This window comes from Peromyscus leucopus, chromosome 6, assembly GCF_004664715.2.
Source record: "Peromyscus leucopus breed LL Stock chromosome 6, UCI_PerLeu_2.1, whole genome shotgun sequence".
NCBI classification, from domain to species: domain Eukaryota; kingdom Metazoa; phylum Chordata; class Mammalia; order Rodentia; family Cricetidae; genus Peromyscus; species Peromyscus leucopus.
The window spans coordinates 130,976,368-130,992,629 of record NC_051068.1 but is presented as its reverse complement, the minus strand read 5'-3'; the positions used below and the strand labels follow the sequence as shown (position 1 = coordinate 130,992,629).

Sequence of the window (16,262 nt, the reverse complement as noted above, 5' to 3'; positions counted from 1 at the left end):
GGTCAACTTCTCAGTTGGTCTTGTTTCCTCAGCCTGGAGGCCTCTGAGTCCTCCTCCGGAATGGGTCTCAGCTGAATTACTGCTCAAAAGCCTGAATGCTTAACCAGTCAAATGCTTAACCAGCCAAATGCTTCTAGTTTCTGGTCCTCACACCTTATATACCTTTCTGCTTTCTACCATCACTCCCTAGGATTAAAGGCTTGCTTCCTGGGATTAAAGGTGTGAGTCACCATGCCTGGCTGTTTCCAATGTGGCCTTGAATTCACAGAGATCCAGAGGGATTTCTGTCTCTGGAATGCTAGGATTAAAGGCGTGTACTATCACTGCCTAACTAGTGGCTTTTCTGTTCTCTGACCCCAGATAAGTTTATTAAGGTACACAATATTTTGGGGAACACAATACCACCACACAAACTCATAAAGATCTGCCTGGCTCTGCCTCCTGAGTATTGGGATTAAAGGCGTGCACCACCTCTGTCCTGTAGGTACCCACATTTGTAAAAGAAACATTACCAAAGCTTAAATCACACATCAAACCCCATAAATTAATAGTGGAAGACTTCAACACTCCACTATCACCAATGGACAGGTCTGCCAGACAGAAATTTAACAGAGAAATAAGGGAACTAACAGATGTTATGATTCAAATGGACTAAACAGACATCTACAAAACATTTCATCCAGACACAAAAGAATATACCTCCTTCTTAGCACCTCATGGAACCTTCTCTAAATCTGACCACATACTAGGTCACAAAGCAAATCTCAACAGACACAAAAAATTGGAACAACCCCCTGTGTCTTATCAGATCACCATGGGTCAAAATTAAGAGTTCAACAACAACACAAACTATAAAAAGCCTACAATGTCATAGAAATTGAACAGCTCTTAACTGAATTACCACTGGGTCAAGCAAGAAATTAAGAAAGAAATTAAAGACTTCTTAGAATTTAATGAAAATGAATGCATAAACATGTCCAAACTTACGGGACACCGTCAAAGCAGTGGTAAGAGGAAAGCTCTTAATACTAAGTGCCTACATAAAGAATTTTAAGAAATTTGTGACATAATAGCACACCTGAAAGCTCTAGAACAAAAAGAAGCATACATTCTTAAGAGGAGTAGATAGCAGGAAATAGCCAGAGGGCTGAAATCAATAAAATAGAAACAAAGAAAACAAACAAACAAACAAACAAAAAACACTTATTCAAACTAACTAAAAGAAAGAGAGAAAATATACAAATTAACAAAATCAGAAACAAAAAGGGGCACATAACAACAGACAATGAGGAAATCCAGACAATCATTAAGTCATACTTCAAAAACCTGTACTCCACAAAATTAGAACATCTAAAAGAAATGAACAATTTTCTTTATAGGTACCACATACCAAAATTAAATCAAGACCAGATAAACAATTTAAATAGACCTATAACCCTTAAGGAAATAGAAGCAGTCATTAAAAGTCTCCTAACCAAAAAAAGTCCAAGGCCAGATGGTTGCTGTGCAGATTTCTACCAGAATTTTAAAGAAGAGCTAATACCAATGCTTCTCAAACTGTTCCACACAATAGAAAAAGAAGGAATATTTCCAAATTCTTTTTATGATGCTACAGTTGTTCTGATACCCAAACACAAAGATGCAGCAAAGAAAGAGAATTATAGAGCAAGCTCCCTTATGAATATTAACACAAAAAATACTCAATAAAATACTGGCAAATTGAATCCAAGGACAAATCAAAAAAGCATCCACCATGACCAAGAAGGCTTCATTCCAGAGATGTAGATATGAGTCAACATATGAAAATCTGTCAATGTAATTCACCATATAAACAAACTGAAAGAAAACCCGCCACATGATTATCTCATTAGATGCTGAAAAGCCTATGACAAAAATCTAGCACCCCTTCATGATAAAGGTCTTGGAGAGATCAGGGATACAAGGAACATACCTAAACATAATAAAAAGCAATATAAAGCAAGGTGACAACTAACATCAAATTAAATGGAGAGAAATTCAAAGCAAATCAGGATCAAGACAATGCTGTCCACTCTCTCTGTATCTATTCAATATAGTACTCAAAGTTCTAGCTAGAGCAATAAGACAAGAGAAGGAGATCAAGGCACTACAAATTGAAGGGAAGAAGTCAAACTTTTGCTATTTGCAGATGATATGATAGTATCTATAAATAACCCCAAAATTCTACCAGGAATCTCCTACATCTGATGAAAATCCTTTAGTGATATGGCTTGATACAAGATTAACTAAAAAAAAAATCAGTATTCCTCCTATATATAAATGGTAAATGGGATGAGAAAATAATCATGGAAACAATACCTTTTACAATAACCATGAATAATATAAAATATCTTGGGGTAACTCTAATCAAACAAGTGAAAGATTTGTATGACAAGAACTTTAATTTTTTGAAGAAAGTAACTGAAGATATCAGAAGATGGAAAGATCTCCCATGCTCTTAGATTGGTAGGTTTAACATAGTAAAAATGTCAATTTTACTAAAAGCAATCTATAGGTTCAGTGCAATCATCATTAATATCCCAACACAATTCTTCCCAGACCTCAAAATAACAATACTCAAGTTCGCATGGAAAAACAAAAAGTCAGAATATCTAAAACAATCCCATCCAAGAAAAGAACCTCTGGAGGTATCACCATCCCTGACTTCAAGCTCTACTATAGAGCTATATTAATAAAAACAGCATGGTATTGAAATAAAAACAGACAGGTGGATAAAATCTGATTTTTCTTAACACAGAATGAATCCAAAGCTTCTCATTTCCTTTCGAAATAAAAGTATAACTTCTTCTCCAAAGTAACATATCTTTTGACTTAAATTTTGAAGCAAGGCATTTTCAAAATATATAGGTTGGATTAATCCATCAACACTTATAATCAAATGTTTCTTAATAGCTGTTGCTCCTTCCCCAGCAGTCAATCAATTCAAATACAACACCATTTGGCTGGTGACTCCTAACTCTGCCCTTCTTCCTCTCAGAATTCTCCTACTCTGGTCACCCTGCATATACTTCCTGTCTGGTTACTGGCCAATCAACATTTTATTAAACCAATACGAGTGACAAATCTTTACAGTGTACAAGAGCATTATTCCACAGCAGGCATTTACTGTGTAGCCCAAATGACCATGAACCTATAGCAATCCTTGTGCTGAAGCCTCACAAATACTGTGACTATACCACAGAAATATGGAAATTTCAAAGAGAAAAACCCAATCATAATATTTCCCTTTCTTGTAAATGTAGCAAGAAAAATGACTCTCATTGTTCACAGTAATATTATATAGAGTCACAATGAGCACTGAGTTCTAAAAAACCAAACTTTTGTTCCCAAGTGAAGTACAGGGTTAGCCTGTGAATCTGTGGTTACATAATCTCTATGAAGCAACAGATATGTAACAGTGCTTTGTGTATGTTTCCATTTAAAAATACCTTATTTACTATAGATCTGTACACATTGTTGAGTCACTAACATTAATCTCATGGCTAATACTAATGAGCAATTAATGAGTAAATATAATTTATCTGTATTTGTTCCCAAAAGCTGTAGGAGGAAGCTCTCTGATGATGGCTGAGGAAGACAATGATCAATGATCTATAAGTATAACAGAATGAAATTAAGAGTCAGTTTATTGCTATGGTTTATGTTGTTATTTTTTAACACAGTATTTGGTTTTACGCTAGGTCCCTGAGCTACCAAATCTCAGGTTCTTGGTCACTTGGTCACCCAAGCAGTGTTGGGTATGAGCTCCCTCTAGTGTAGTGGGCCTTCAGAAAAATCAGATATTGGTTGGTTACTACCACAAGCATTATGCCACCATTGCATTGGCATTTTTTTTTTCATGCAGAACACCACTGTAGATCAAATGGTTTAGGTCTGGCTTGGTGTTTATGTTTCTTCTTTGGTAACATACAGAATATCTTTCTGTACCAAAGATGCTAGAATATATGGGTAAAAGTTTTATGTAGGCACTGGCTTGACTTCTCCATGTTCAATGAGTGGGGTAGGTATTGTCTTCAACCATGGGGCCTTGCCATCAGTTTGTAGAAAGCAGCCTATAATCTTGGCCACAGTATAGTTTGTTTGAGGATTTCCATAAGGCTTCTTTGGCCAACTCAATTAGATGTAACCCAATCCTGGTATTGAAACATGCATTTGGCGACAAGAGATGGCCAGTTGGGGCTCTGTCTCCCCAAGTTTTTGGTGATTTCACTTAGATCACCTTGGTATATGTGTACATTTTCAGAAGCTTGCACTATATTAGGTTTCCATACTATCCTTCAAAAGGCCATTAATTTTAGCTTTCTCTCTCCATATTCCACCATTCATACCCCTCTCTTTTTCCTCCTCTCCATGTGTTTCTCTTGTTCCAGCCCCTGCACTCATTGGTTACTATTTATTCTATTTCCCTTTCCTAGGGATATCTGTCACTCCCACTCCCCAGTATGCCTAGTTTCTGTGGTTCTACAGAGTGTAGCTTGGTTATTATTGACTTAACAGCTAATATTTACATATAAGTGAATGCATACCGTATTTGTCTAAGAATTTCAGGATTTCATTTTTTAATGTTTGAGTATACTGCATTGTATTACATTTACTTATCCACTCTTTTGTTGAGGGACATCTAGGTTGTTTCCAATTTCCGTATAGTATGAATAGAGCAGCAATGAACATGGTTGAACAAGTGTCTTTGCCAGCTATAAGATAAAATCTCAAAATAGTTTTGATTTGATGTCTAAAGATGTTGAATATTTCTTTAGGTGCCATTTGAGTTTCCTCTATTGACCATTCTCTATTTAATCTGTACCCCATTTTAACTGGGTTATTTGTTTACTTAATATCTAGTTTTTTATTTCTTTATATATTTTGTATATTATCCTTCTACTGGCTGTGTAGTTTTTAAAAACAATATTTCCCATTCTGTAGGCTATCATTATGTCTGAATAATGGTGTCTTTTGCTGTGCAGGAGCCTTTCAATTTCATGAGGTCCCATTTATTAATTTTTGATCTTAGTGCCTGTGCTAGAAATGTTCTGTTCAGAAGTTATTTTCCTGTGCCAATGAGTTTAAGGATATTCCCCACTTTTTTTCTATCAGGTTCAGTGTATCTGGTTTTACATTGAGGTCTTTGATACATTTGCAGTTGAGGTTTTCCAGGGGGATAAGTATGGATGTTTTTGGATTATTCTATATACAGCTATCCTGGTTGACCTGCATCATTTGTTGAAGATGCTGTCTTATTTTGCCAGGGTCTATTTCTGACTTCCTTATATAAGAAATCAGGTGTCCACATGTGTTCAGATTTATGTATGGTTCTTTAATTTGATTTCATTGACCATTATGTCTATTTTGTGTCTATATCATGCTAATTTTATTATTATAGCTCTGTGGTACAACTGGGGAAATAATTTCAACAGTAATGGACATAGATATGGGATCTCTTTAGGGGTACACACAGGAGATCTACTAAATAGGGCTAGTAATTTCTCAGCTAAGGACTGAGTAAGTGGTCTGATGTGTAGCATAGAGGCATTGGACAATATTGCTATGAAGAATACATATCAACAGAGTGTATTGCTAGCAAAAGCTAATTTGATTCAGGACTCTTTGGAAACAGTAGGCAATATAATTGTCAATTTTCTTGCCATTATTTTTCACAAAGAACACATTTATCACATATTATCTAGCTCAGCCTGTACTGTTTATGATCATAGTGTAATTGAGGCATAAAACAAGTTTTAATTGATTTAGTAGGGAGGTCAAGGCTTTGTCTTTCATTTATCAATTCAGCTGTACTTAGGTTTGCTTTCCATATAGGTAGCTTTTCAGATAGCTCCCCCAAGACAGAAATTTTTCTAAACTCCTTATAGAAAATTCTGTGAATAAAACCACTGTCTATTATGTATAACTGGTATAGCAGGTAAACATATTTCACTCAGCCTCTGCTTCCTGAGATGGTCTTAAACTTGTGGCTGTCCTCTTGATTCTAACTCATGATTGCTGAGATTATAGACTATACTACTATTCCTAATTGAGGCAGTTATTTATGGCCTTACAATGACTGGTTAGTGATGTCTCAATTTAAATCTACTTCTGTTTGATTTGACATCCGTGTTCATTCCATGTCTATTCTGCAAACTGTATGTTATGGTTAATATTTTTACGATACATGTGTACATGACAATTGATACGAGATCAGTGGTTAAAAATTGCCTAACAAAGGAATGGATGTACTTGAAAATTTACTCGTTAAATTTTGATTAATTTTACCCTATAAACCTAAAAATACTGAGCAAAGTCAAATTGTGCATGAAGTGCTTATCAGAGGCCTGTAGATGGCACTGTTGCCTCGTTATAAATGAGTTCTAACTTAAGGCTTTCTTTAAAATTGCATAGAAACCACACAGACAGCAAAGTCCGATAAATTCCCACCCAGCAAACTCCCCTACTCTCTTGGCCTCTGCCCACCTTATCCCCAGTCTCCCAACCTCCTACTCACCACACTTTAGCCCTCAACTGGGGAGAAGACACTCCGCTCTATCAGGGACCACCCTGACCAACAAAAGCCCAGGCCCAAACTGGGGTGGAGACTCTTCACTCTACAGAGACTGCACAGACTGGGAAAAATTCAGGTAGGCTGTCCACCTACCAAACTCCCCATTTTCTCAATATCTCAGCCTCTTCCTACCCTCTACCCAGCCCCACTCCCTCCTACTTGCTATGCCTCAGCTTCCAACTGGAGCAGACACTCTCTACCCTACCAGAGACCAAGCAGACTGGGAGTAGTCTAGATAGACTGCCCGCACACCAAATTCCCCCACTCTCTCATTATCTCCCCCCCCCCACTATCTCCTGTCCTTCATGCTCTTAGTTGCCTTGTCCCAGCCTCCAAATTTGGTAAAGACTCCCTGCTCTACCACAGACCACACAGACTGTGAAGAGCCCTGGACACAGAACAGAAAACCAGAGAGCAAAAAGAAGCCAAGAAATAAAACACTCATTCAACGAAGACAAACTCTCAGAAATTGGTACCTCGACCTAAAATTACCCCAAACCTAGATGCCTAGAGGCCAGTATTAAAACACACTCAATAGTAGCCAAGGCAATATGTCACCACCAGAACACAAATATTTAAATAGAGCAAACCTTGAATATTCCAACACAACAGAATCATAAGAAAGAAAGAAAAACCTTAAAACCAGCTTTATGAAGATTAGTGAGGTCCTTAAAGAGAAAATTAATATATCTTTTAAAGAAAGTCAATTAAAAAAAACAGTTGAAGGAAAAAAAGTAAAACTATTCAAGACCCGAAAATGGAAATAGAAGCAATAAAGAAAACATAAAATGAGGGAATTCTGAAAATGAAAAATCTAGGTAAGTTAACTGGAACCACAAATGCAAACATTACCAACAGAATACAACAGATGGAAGAGAGAATCTTTGGTGTTGAGATATTGTAGAAGAAATAGGTACATCAGTAAAAGAAAACTTTAAATCTAAAAAGGTTCTGACACAAAACATCCTGGAAATCTGGGAAAGTATAAAATGACCACATCTAAGAATAATAGAAATGGAGAAGATTACCAGCTCAAAGGCACTGAAAATATTTTCAACAAAATCATAGAAGAAAATTTTCCTGAACCAGAAAAAGAGATGCATGTAATGGTACAAGAAGCTTACAGAACAACAAATAGATGGGCCCAGAAAAGAAAGCCCCTCACCACATAATATTCAAAACACTAAACATACAAAACAAAGAAAGAATACTAAAAGCTGCAAGGAAAAAATACAAGCAACATATAAAATCAGACCTATTAAAATTATAACCAACTTTTCTTTTTTTTCATTTTTAAATTTTATTTATTAAATTTAATTTTACATATCAGCCATGAATTCCCTTGTTCTCCCCTTCCCTCCAACCCCCTGAATCCCTCACTCCCTGCCTTCCCCTCAGGCAACCCCCCATTCCCATCTCCTCCAGGGCAAAGACTCCCCTGAGGATTGAGTGTTTATTTGAGTGTGAGTGGTTCCAGACTGGGAGGGGCACAGAAAAACTTCCATCTACACTGTCTCATTTCTTGATCCAGAAAAGGCTGAGACTCTCTCTAAGCCCTGCTCAACTACTTCCTGTGTCTCTCTATCTTTCCTCAGTCCTCCAAAACCTTTATGGATAATTTGGTCAGCAAATAGCTAGCTCTGCACTCTGCTTCAAAGCAAACTTTATTGTCAGTCTCAGGTGCAGCATTAGTTTGCAATCAAAATATCCCAAATCTTGCCGGGCGTTGATGGCGCACGCCTTTAATCCCAGCACTCGGGAGGCAGAGCCAGGCGGATCTCTGTGAGTTCGAGGCCAGCCTGGGCTACCAAGTGAGCTCCAGGAAAGGTGCAAAGCTACACAGAGAAACCCTGTCTCGAAAAACCAAAAAAAAAAAAAAAAATCCCAAATCTTATCTCATTTTTGCCTAAATAAAATTGGAAAGTTTTCATTCTAACACAGTAAAATTATATACAATGAGAACAATTACCAGGTAAGAATTATATTCACAATGTCTAGTCCATTTGCATTTGGCAAATTCAGAGAAAATACTCCATTATCTGTCCTATCTTGGTGAATCCAGAGTTTTGTACCTGGATTCTATCCTCACTTTCTATCCTAACTTGTGTTATTACCAACCTAAAACTATCTTTTTAGACCTCAAAACATTTTCTTAGATAAATGAGTTAAGCTCTATGTTTCTCAAACTTATAAACTTCACACCTCTTTTGTGAGTTTACTTTTTGAATTTAGTAACCAGAAAAACTGTAACTATAACTATTTTCAACTCCATAAGTGACCTGAGAAGATACCAGGAGATGGAATGATCTCCCATGCTCATAGATTGGTATGATTAATATAGGAAAAATGGCCATCCTATCAAAAGCAATCTACAGATTCATTGTAATCCTTATCAGAATTCCAACACAATTTTTACAGACCTTGAAAGAACAACACTCAAGTTCATATGGGAAAACAAAAACCTGGGACATTTAAAACAATCTTATACAATAAAAGAACTTCTGGAGGTATTATCATCCCTGATTTCAAGTTGTACTACAAAGCTATACTAATAAAAAACTGAGTGATATTTGGCATAAAAACAAACAGGTTGATCAATAAAATTGAATCCAAGACACTGACATAAGTCCAGACACCTATGGACACCTGATTTTTAGATAAAGGATCCAGGAGTATAAAATAGAACAAAGAAATAATCTTCAGAAATGGTGCTGGTCTAACTGGGTATCTGTATGTAGATGAATGCAAATAGATTCATATATATCAACCTGCACAAAATTCAATTCCATTTGCATCAAAGACCTCTGCATAAAACCACATACATTGAATCTGATACAAAAGGAAGTGGGGAAAAGCCTTGAAAGATTTGGCACAGGAGACAACTTCCTGAACCAATAGTTCAAACGTGAAGATGACAATTCATAAATGGGACCTGATGAAACTGAAAAGCTTCTGTAAGGTAAAGGACAGCACTAGTAGGACAAAACAGCAGCTCACAGAATGAGAAAATATTTTTAACTCCACATCTGTCAGAGGGCTAATTGCCAAAATATGTAAGAACTTAAGAAACTAGATATGAACAAACTAAATAATCTATTTTAAAAAGTGGGGTACAGTGCTAAACAGAAAACTACCAAAAGAGGAACCACTTAAAATAATGTTCACCCCCTGTTGTGGTATATTTTGATTGCACTCTGACACTCCTGAGACTGACAATAAAGTTTACTGTGAATCAGAGGGCAGAGATAGCTGCTAGTTGATCAGAATTAGTCATGGAGGTTTTGGAGGATGTAGGGCATATTGAGAGACACAAGGAGTAGTAGAAGGGGCTTAGAAAGATTTTCAATCCCCTTTGGATTGAGGAAGGACAGAAAGAGCAGGTCACTGGTCACTTCTTGCCACTTCTCTGATCAAACAGAACTTTACCCCAATATCTGATTCTTGAGTTTTATTTAATAAGAGAACAATATAAGTAATCTTATATTTATATTTATATTCTAACACCCAATGACCACTTGCTTTGCTGCCACTGAGTCATCACTTACTGCCATCTCTGTTGTTCAGGTGGCCCCATGCCCTCACTTCCTATCATATGGGTTTTTTTCTGCACCTCCATGTGTCTTCATTTGAGGCAACTTTCTCCCTCTCTGCATGGGTTGTGGGCTTTCCTTGGACATCCTCCCTGGGCCATCATAGCTTCAGCTTGGAGGCCTTGACAACTGCTTACACCCCGTTTTCTACTGCTGCTGCCACTACTACACACCCTCAGCCCACAGCTACATGCAAGCAGATGCAAGTGCCCTCAGTTCAACTATGCAGCACACTGGCAGCCCACTGTGACCTCATCTCCTGCCACACTAGCCTGGTTGGCTGGGCAACACTCCCTTCCCCATAGCTGAGTGATGCTCTTACAGCTAGCTCCCCTCACATAACTTAACCTACACTGTCTTCATTAGCAGATCTGGTGAGACATCTGAGAATTCTTAAGGGGGGGAACTAGTTTTATAAATAAAAGGTTTTCCCTCAATTAGAATGGGGAACAATATTATAACACAACAGAAATTGTGGTACCCTTTTCTAATGTGAAATTGTCTCATGAACAGAAAATGAATATTGGCAAAGAGCTTTCAGTAATTTTTTGGGAGAGATTATACTTACTGACTCTCAATATGCAGAAAGAGTTGTTTTATAGATTGAAACCACTGAGATTATTTCAGATGACTCAGAATTAACTTTGTTATTTATTCAATTACAAAAAATAATCAGAAATAGAAATCATCCCCTGTATATAACACATATGAGATCCCTAATGGATCTTCTACGCTCTCTAGCACAAGCTAATGATGAAATTGATCAGTTATTGGTAGGAAATTTCCTAGAAGCCTCAGAACTCCATAAGAAACACAATATTACTAGCAAAGGGTTGAAGAAAGATTTTTTCTTTTACTTGGTAACAAGCCAAGGAAATGATAAGGAAATGTCCTACTTGTTCTTTGTAAAACCAAATTCTATTACCTATAGAAAGTAACCCTAAAGGTACTGAAAGAAATAAAATTTTGCAAACAGAAGTGTTTCATTTTGTAGGGATTGTAAAAATGAAGTATATGCACTATACCATTGACACATATTCATGATTTCATTAGGCAACAGCTTTGAGTTCTCAAAAGTCTGATTCTGTACTTAAACATTTAATAGAAGTTATGGTCATTATAGGAATACCTGTACAAATTAAGACTGACAATGCACCAGCATATGTCGCTAGTAAAATGAAGCAGCCTTTTGAATATTACAACATAAAACAGTTGCAGATATACCATACAATCCCTACAGGAGAAGCAGTTATAGAAAGATATACTTTAAAAAGATATACTTAAGGGGTAATAAAGACAGCCAGAAATAGATTACACAATGCTTTATTAACCTTAGATTTTTAAATGCTAATGAGCAATGCATGACAGCTATGGAGAGTCAGTGGATAATAGAAAAAAAATGGTTGAATTAAATCAGCCAGGATATTTTAAAGATGTGTTGACCTCAGAATGGAAATCAGGATATGTGTTACACTGGGGAAGAGGTTTTACTGTTGTTTCCATGGGAGAAGAAAATGTATGGATACCATCAAGACTGATAAAGATTAGATTTGAAATGGAGAGACCTCTTGATTAGGAGAAGTGACAGGGTAGTCATCCAATCTAAACTAACTTATAAGACTAACAAATGCCTTTCATTTGATCAAACATAACCTGCCTCAAAGAGAAACCATCCAAAGTTAGGGTTGGGGCAGGGTTTTGTTTTTTTCTTTCTAGGAGAATAAAATTATCAAACTAAGGAACCTGAAGATTACTGGACAAATGAGACATCTGAAGAAGGACAAATCATCAAGAGAAAAAATCTCTGAAGAAAAAGAATAAAATGGCGTAATGGTATACCACATTTCCAACAGGACAGAATTTCATAAGTCTTCCTAAATGTTTGTTTCTGCTGTTATCTACAGATAGTTAAGGCAAATAGTTTTGTAGTCCCAATTCAGTTAAAAATTAAAGCTGGCTTTGAAGTTGGAGCATGGATTTCAACTTCTTTAAAAACAAGCATGCTTGTTAAAGGAAAATCCAAAATCTCTGTCGCATGTCAGAAATGACATGTGGCATGGGAGAAAAGAAAATCAAAATTCAGCTGGGACCTCCCACTCCCCTAAGCTCTCTTTCCCCTGACCCTTGCCCTCCATTACCCCCTCCACACACTCCCAGTTTGCTCATGTAGATCTCATCTATTTCTCTGTTGTGGGAGATCCCTGTGTCTTTCTTAGGGTCCTCTTTTCTAGGTAGCCTCCCTAGAGTTGAGAGTTGCAGTCTGGTTATCCTTTGCTTTACATCTAGTATCCACTTATGAGTGAGTACATACCATGTTTGTCTTTCTGAGTCTGGGTTACCTCACTCAGGATGATATTTCTAGTTCCATCCATTTGCCTGCAAACCTCATGATGTCATTGTTTTTCTCTGCTGAGTAGTATTCCATTGTGTATATGTACCACATTTTCTTTATCTATTCTTCAGTTGAGGGGCATCTAGGTTGTTTCCAGGTTCTGGTTATTACAAATAATGCTGCTATGAACATAGTTGAGCATGTGTCCTTGTGGCATGATTGAGCATTCCTTGAGTATATACCCAAGAGTGGTATAGCTAGTTCTTGAGGGAAGTTGATTCCCAATTTTCTAAGAAAGCACCATATTGATTTCCATAGTGGCTGTACAAGTTTGTAATCCCACCAGTAGTGGATGAGTTTTCACCTTGCTCCACATCCTCTCCAACATAAACTGTCATCAGTGTTTTTGATCTTAGCCATTCTGATGGGTGTAAGATGGTATCTCAGAGTCATTTTGATTTGCATTTTCCTCATGATTAAAGATGTTGAGAAATTCTTTAAATGCCTTTCAGCCATTTGAGATTCTTCTGTTGAGAATTCTCTGTTTATCTCTATAGCCCATTTTTTTTTATTGGACTGTTGGGCATTTTGAGGTCTAATTTTTTGAGGTCTAATTTTTTGAGGTCTTTGATACCATGATAAATGAAGATCCCATGGGAATAGGAAGAAGCAGAGTGCTAGAGAGGTCCCCAGAAATCCACAAAGATACCTCCACTATAGACTACTGGCAATGGTCGAGAGTGCCTGAGCTGACCTACTCTGGTGATCGGATGGCTGAACACCCTAACTGTCATGATAGAACTCTCATCCAGTGACTGATGGAAGCAGAAGCAGAGATCCATGGCTAAGCCCCAAGTAGAGTCCCAGGATTCCAATTGGTGAGAGAGAGGAGGAATTATATGAGCAAGAGATATTGAGATCATGATTAAGAAAAGCACAGGGACAAATAGTCAAACTAGTGGAAATGCATGAACTGTGAACAATAGCTGAGGAGCCCCATGGAACTGGATCAGATCCTCTGGATAAGTGAGACAGTTGACTAGCTTGAACTGTTTAGGGGGCCCCCAGGCAGAGGAACCGGGACCTGTCCTTGTGCATGAACTGGCTTTTTGGAACCTAGGGCCTATACTGAGATACTTTGCTCATCCTTGGTGTAGGGTGGAGGGGACTGGACCTGCCTCAACTGAATCTACCTGGCTGGGCTGACTCCCCAGGGGAGACCTTGCCTTGGAGGAGGTGGGAATGGGGTGTGCATTTGGGGGAAGCTGGGGAATGGGTGGAGGGAGGACAGGGGAATCATGGCTGTTATGTAAAATTAAATAAATCATAAAATAAAAATATTTTAAAAATTAAGGGACTATTCTAGTGCTACTAATCTCACCATCCTTTTGCTTTTATCTTGACTCTAAAACTTTTCTTGAGATATAAATATTGTCTCAAAATTTATAAGATTAATATGTATGTATATTTAAACTTTCTGTCATGTTATTAATGGTCATATAGAGTACTAACTAATTCTAAAAATAGGCTTCATCTAGCTTCTTGTATGTAATTTTGGGCTTGAGTCTGAAGAAAGTAAGTGAAACTAAGTTTCTGTACCTTGAATGTACTTAACCAGTTGTGGTCATTTAACCTCTTAGATATCTGCTACATCTGATATTTAAAATGTTTATGTTTTCTGTAGTGACCTGTGTCCATTCCTATCAGTGACCTATGAGGTCTCTAAGAAGATGATGGGTCCATACAACACTGAATTTACCTGGATTGTGGTTAACACCACTAAGCTGACAAACACCACCCAAAGACCATCTTTGGACTACAAACTACTCAGGACAACTTCAAAAAGTTAGCTGAGATGGTTCAATCTCATAGACTACCTCAGCTGGTAGTCTTCAGATAAGCCCTATACTTTCCCATCATATTAATACTGGACAACAGCTAGCTCTCCTAAGACTTCATTATTATCTCAATTTTCTAAGATTCACCTAAGATGCCATTGCTTCCAGACAGCAAGAAATAATTTTAAGAACATGATGTCCAAATTCCTAAAAGGTGAGATGGATGGCTTTTTTCACTTTATGGGTTATAGATGTTTGTTATTGTTTAGGAGGGTTGGTTGCAATTGTTGTTGTTCACGGTCAAGGAGGAAACTAAGCAAAAGAGATTAGATTTAGGGATCTCCTTCTGAGATGAAAAAAGGGGGGATATAGTAATGATATGAAAACAATTAGAATATTGAATCTACCTTTAAACTAAAAAAACAACCACTGGTCTCAATTATTTTACACTAGTTTCATATATTGATACAAATTTCAGGATATTTTTGTTAGAACATATTATACATATGTTTCCACTCTTGTTTAGGGTACTTTTATGTATTAATATAAACTTATGATTATTTTTCCTAACTGTATATATCTTTCTACTCTTGATTAAGGCTTTCTACTTATGCAGCTTATTTAACAATCTAATGTAAATTTATAGTCCTTAAAATTTATTATTACAAACTAATGGGAGAAATATCACTAGCAATCCATAGAGTTTGCTTAAAGGGCAAAGAAATTTATTAGATAAAGAAACTCACAATACAGAACAGAGTAAATATGGCAGGATTCTGGAATGGTGAGGCATGGTCCCATGCTATTCTTCCACCTGTGATCATCCAATCATCCAAGTCCCACAAGGAAGTGAAAAGAGGCATGTACGTGCATCCCAGGCCTTAAGGGCCCCGAGTGGCCATGCTCAAAGGGCATTACTTCAAGGTCATAAGCAGGTCTAAAAATTACCTGCTACCTCACTAGGAATGGTGGGTGCTTCAAGGTCATAGATAGAACAGCTATGCACTATAACAAACTATTTAGGATAATTAAGAAATGCAGTTTAATAGTCATCTATAACAATCAAATTTGTAGGCATGTTAGGTATGTTTTCAATGTCAAACAGAGATATATTTTAGATAGATATATGGTCTTCAAACACTTCAGAAATCTACAGAATATGGCATTTAAGATGTTTTAATGACATAAGGCTTTTCATGACGGTGAGACATGGCTGCTTCAGGCAGCATCAATTTACTTCAAGAAAGGATGATGGACATCAGAGAACCTTCATATGGAGTTTGCTTTCACTTTGATAAAGCTAGCCATTGGAGAAGAAACTGCCCTTGCCTCAATTGCTGACAGTATGCTGTTGAAATTGGACAAGCAAGACATAAAAGAAGGCAACTACCAAATTTTGCCAAGACAAGGTAGGGCAGTCCTTTCAAATTCTTGCATCACAGAAAAGTTTGTCAGTTATGTCAGGCTTATAGGCTGAAGATGAGTGCCCCAATGTTGCAAAGGTAACTTGGGTGACTGCCCAGGCAGCCTAATGTCTCTGTCATTTTTATACTTTTGGAAGTTGTTTGCTCTGCACTTCCTGTTTATTTAGCCAACATTATAAACTTCTTGGGTCTCTGATGGAGTTGAAGACTAGATATAGTTACAGTTTTCCTGGTTACCAAATTCAGAAAAGAAACTCACAAAATAGGTGTAAAATTTATTAGTTTGAGAGACATAAAGCTTAAATTGTTTATCTAAGAAAATGTTTTAAAGTCTAAAAAGATAGTTTTGAGGTAGTAATACAAGCTTGGATGGAAAGTGAATTAGGTACAAAACTTTGGACTCATCGAGATAGGATAGATAATGTAGTATTCTCTCTGAATTTGTCAAATGTAAATGGATGGGACATTGTGAATATAATTCTTACC

General features: G+C 37.1%; 1 protein-coding gene across 2 annotated transcripts in view; it reads right to left on the bottom strand.

Annotated features, from left to right (window-relative positions):
- The window catches only part of Rpe65 (retinoid isomerohydrolase RPE65), a 48,481-nt gene extending 38,115 nt beyond the window's left edge, over positions 1-10,366 (bottom strand). For both annotated transcript variants that reach the window (XM_037207262.1, XM_037207263.1), the window contains exon 1: positions 10,138-10,366. In XM_037207262.1, coding sequence (XP_037063157.1) covers positions 10,138-10,208 — 71 coding nt within the window. In that variant the 5' untranslated portion in view covers positions 10,209-10,366. The remainder of the gene's footprint in view (positions 1-10,137) is intronic.
- Between the last annotated feature and the right edge of the window lie 5,896 nt (positions 10,367-16,262).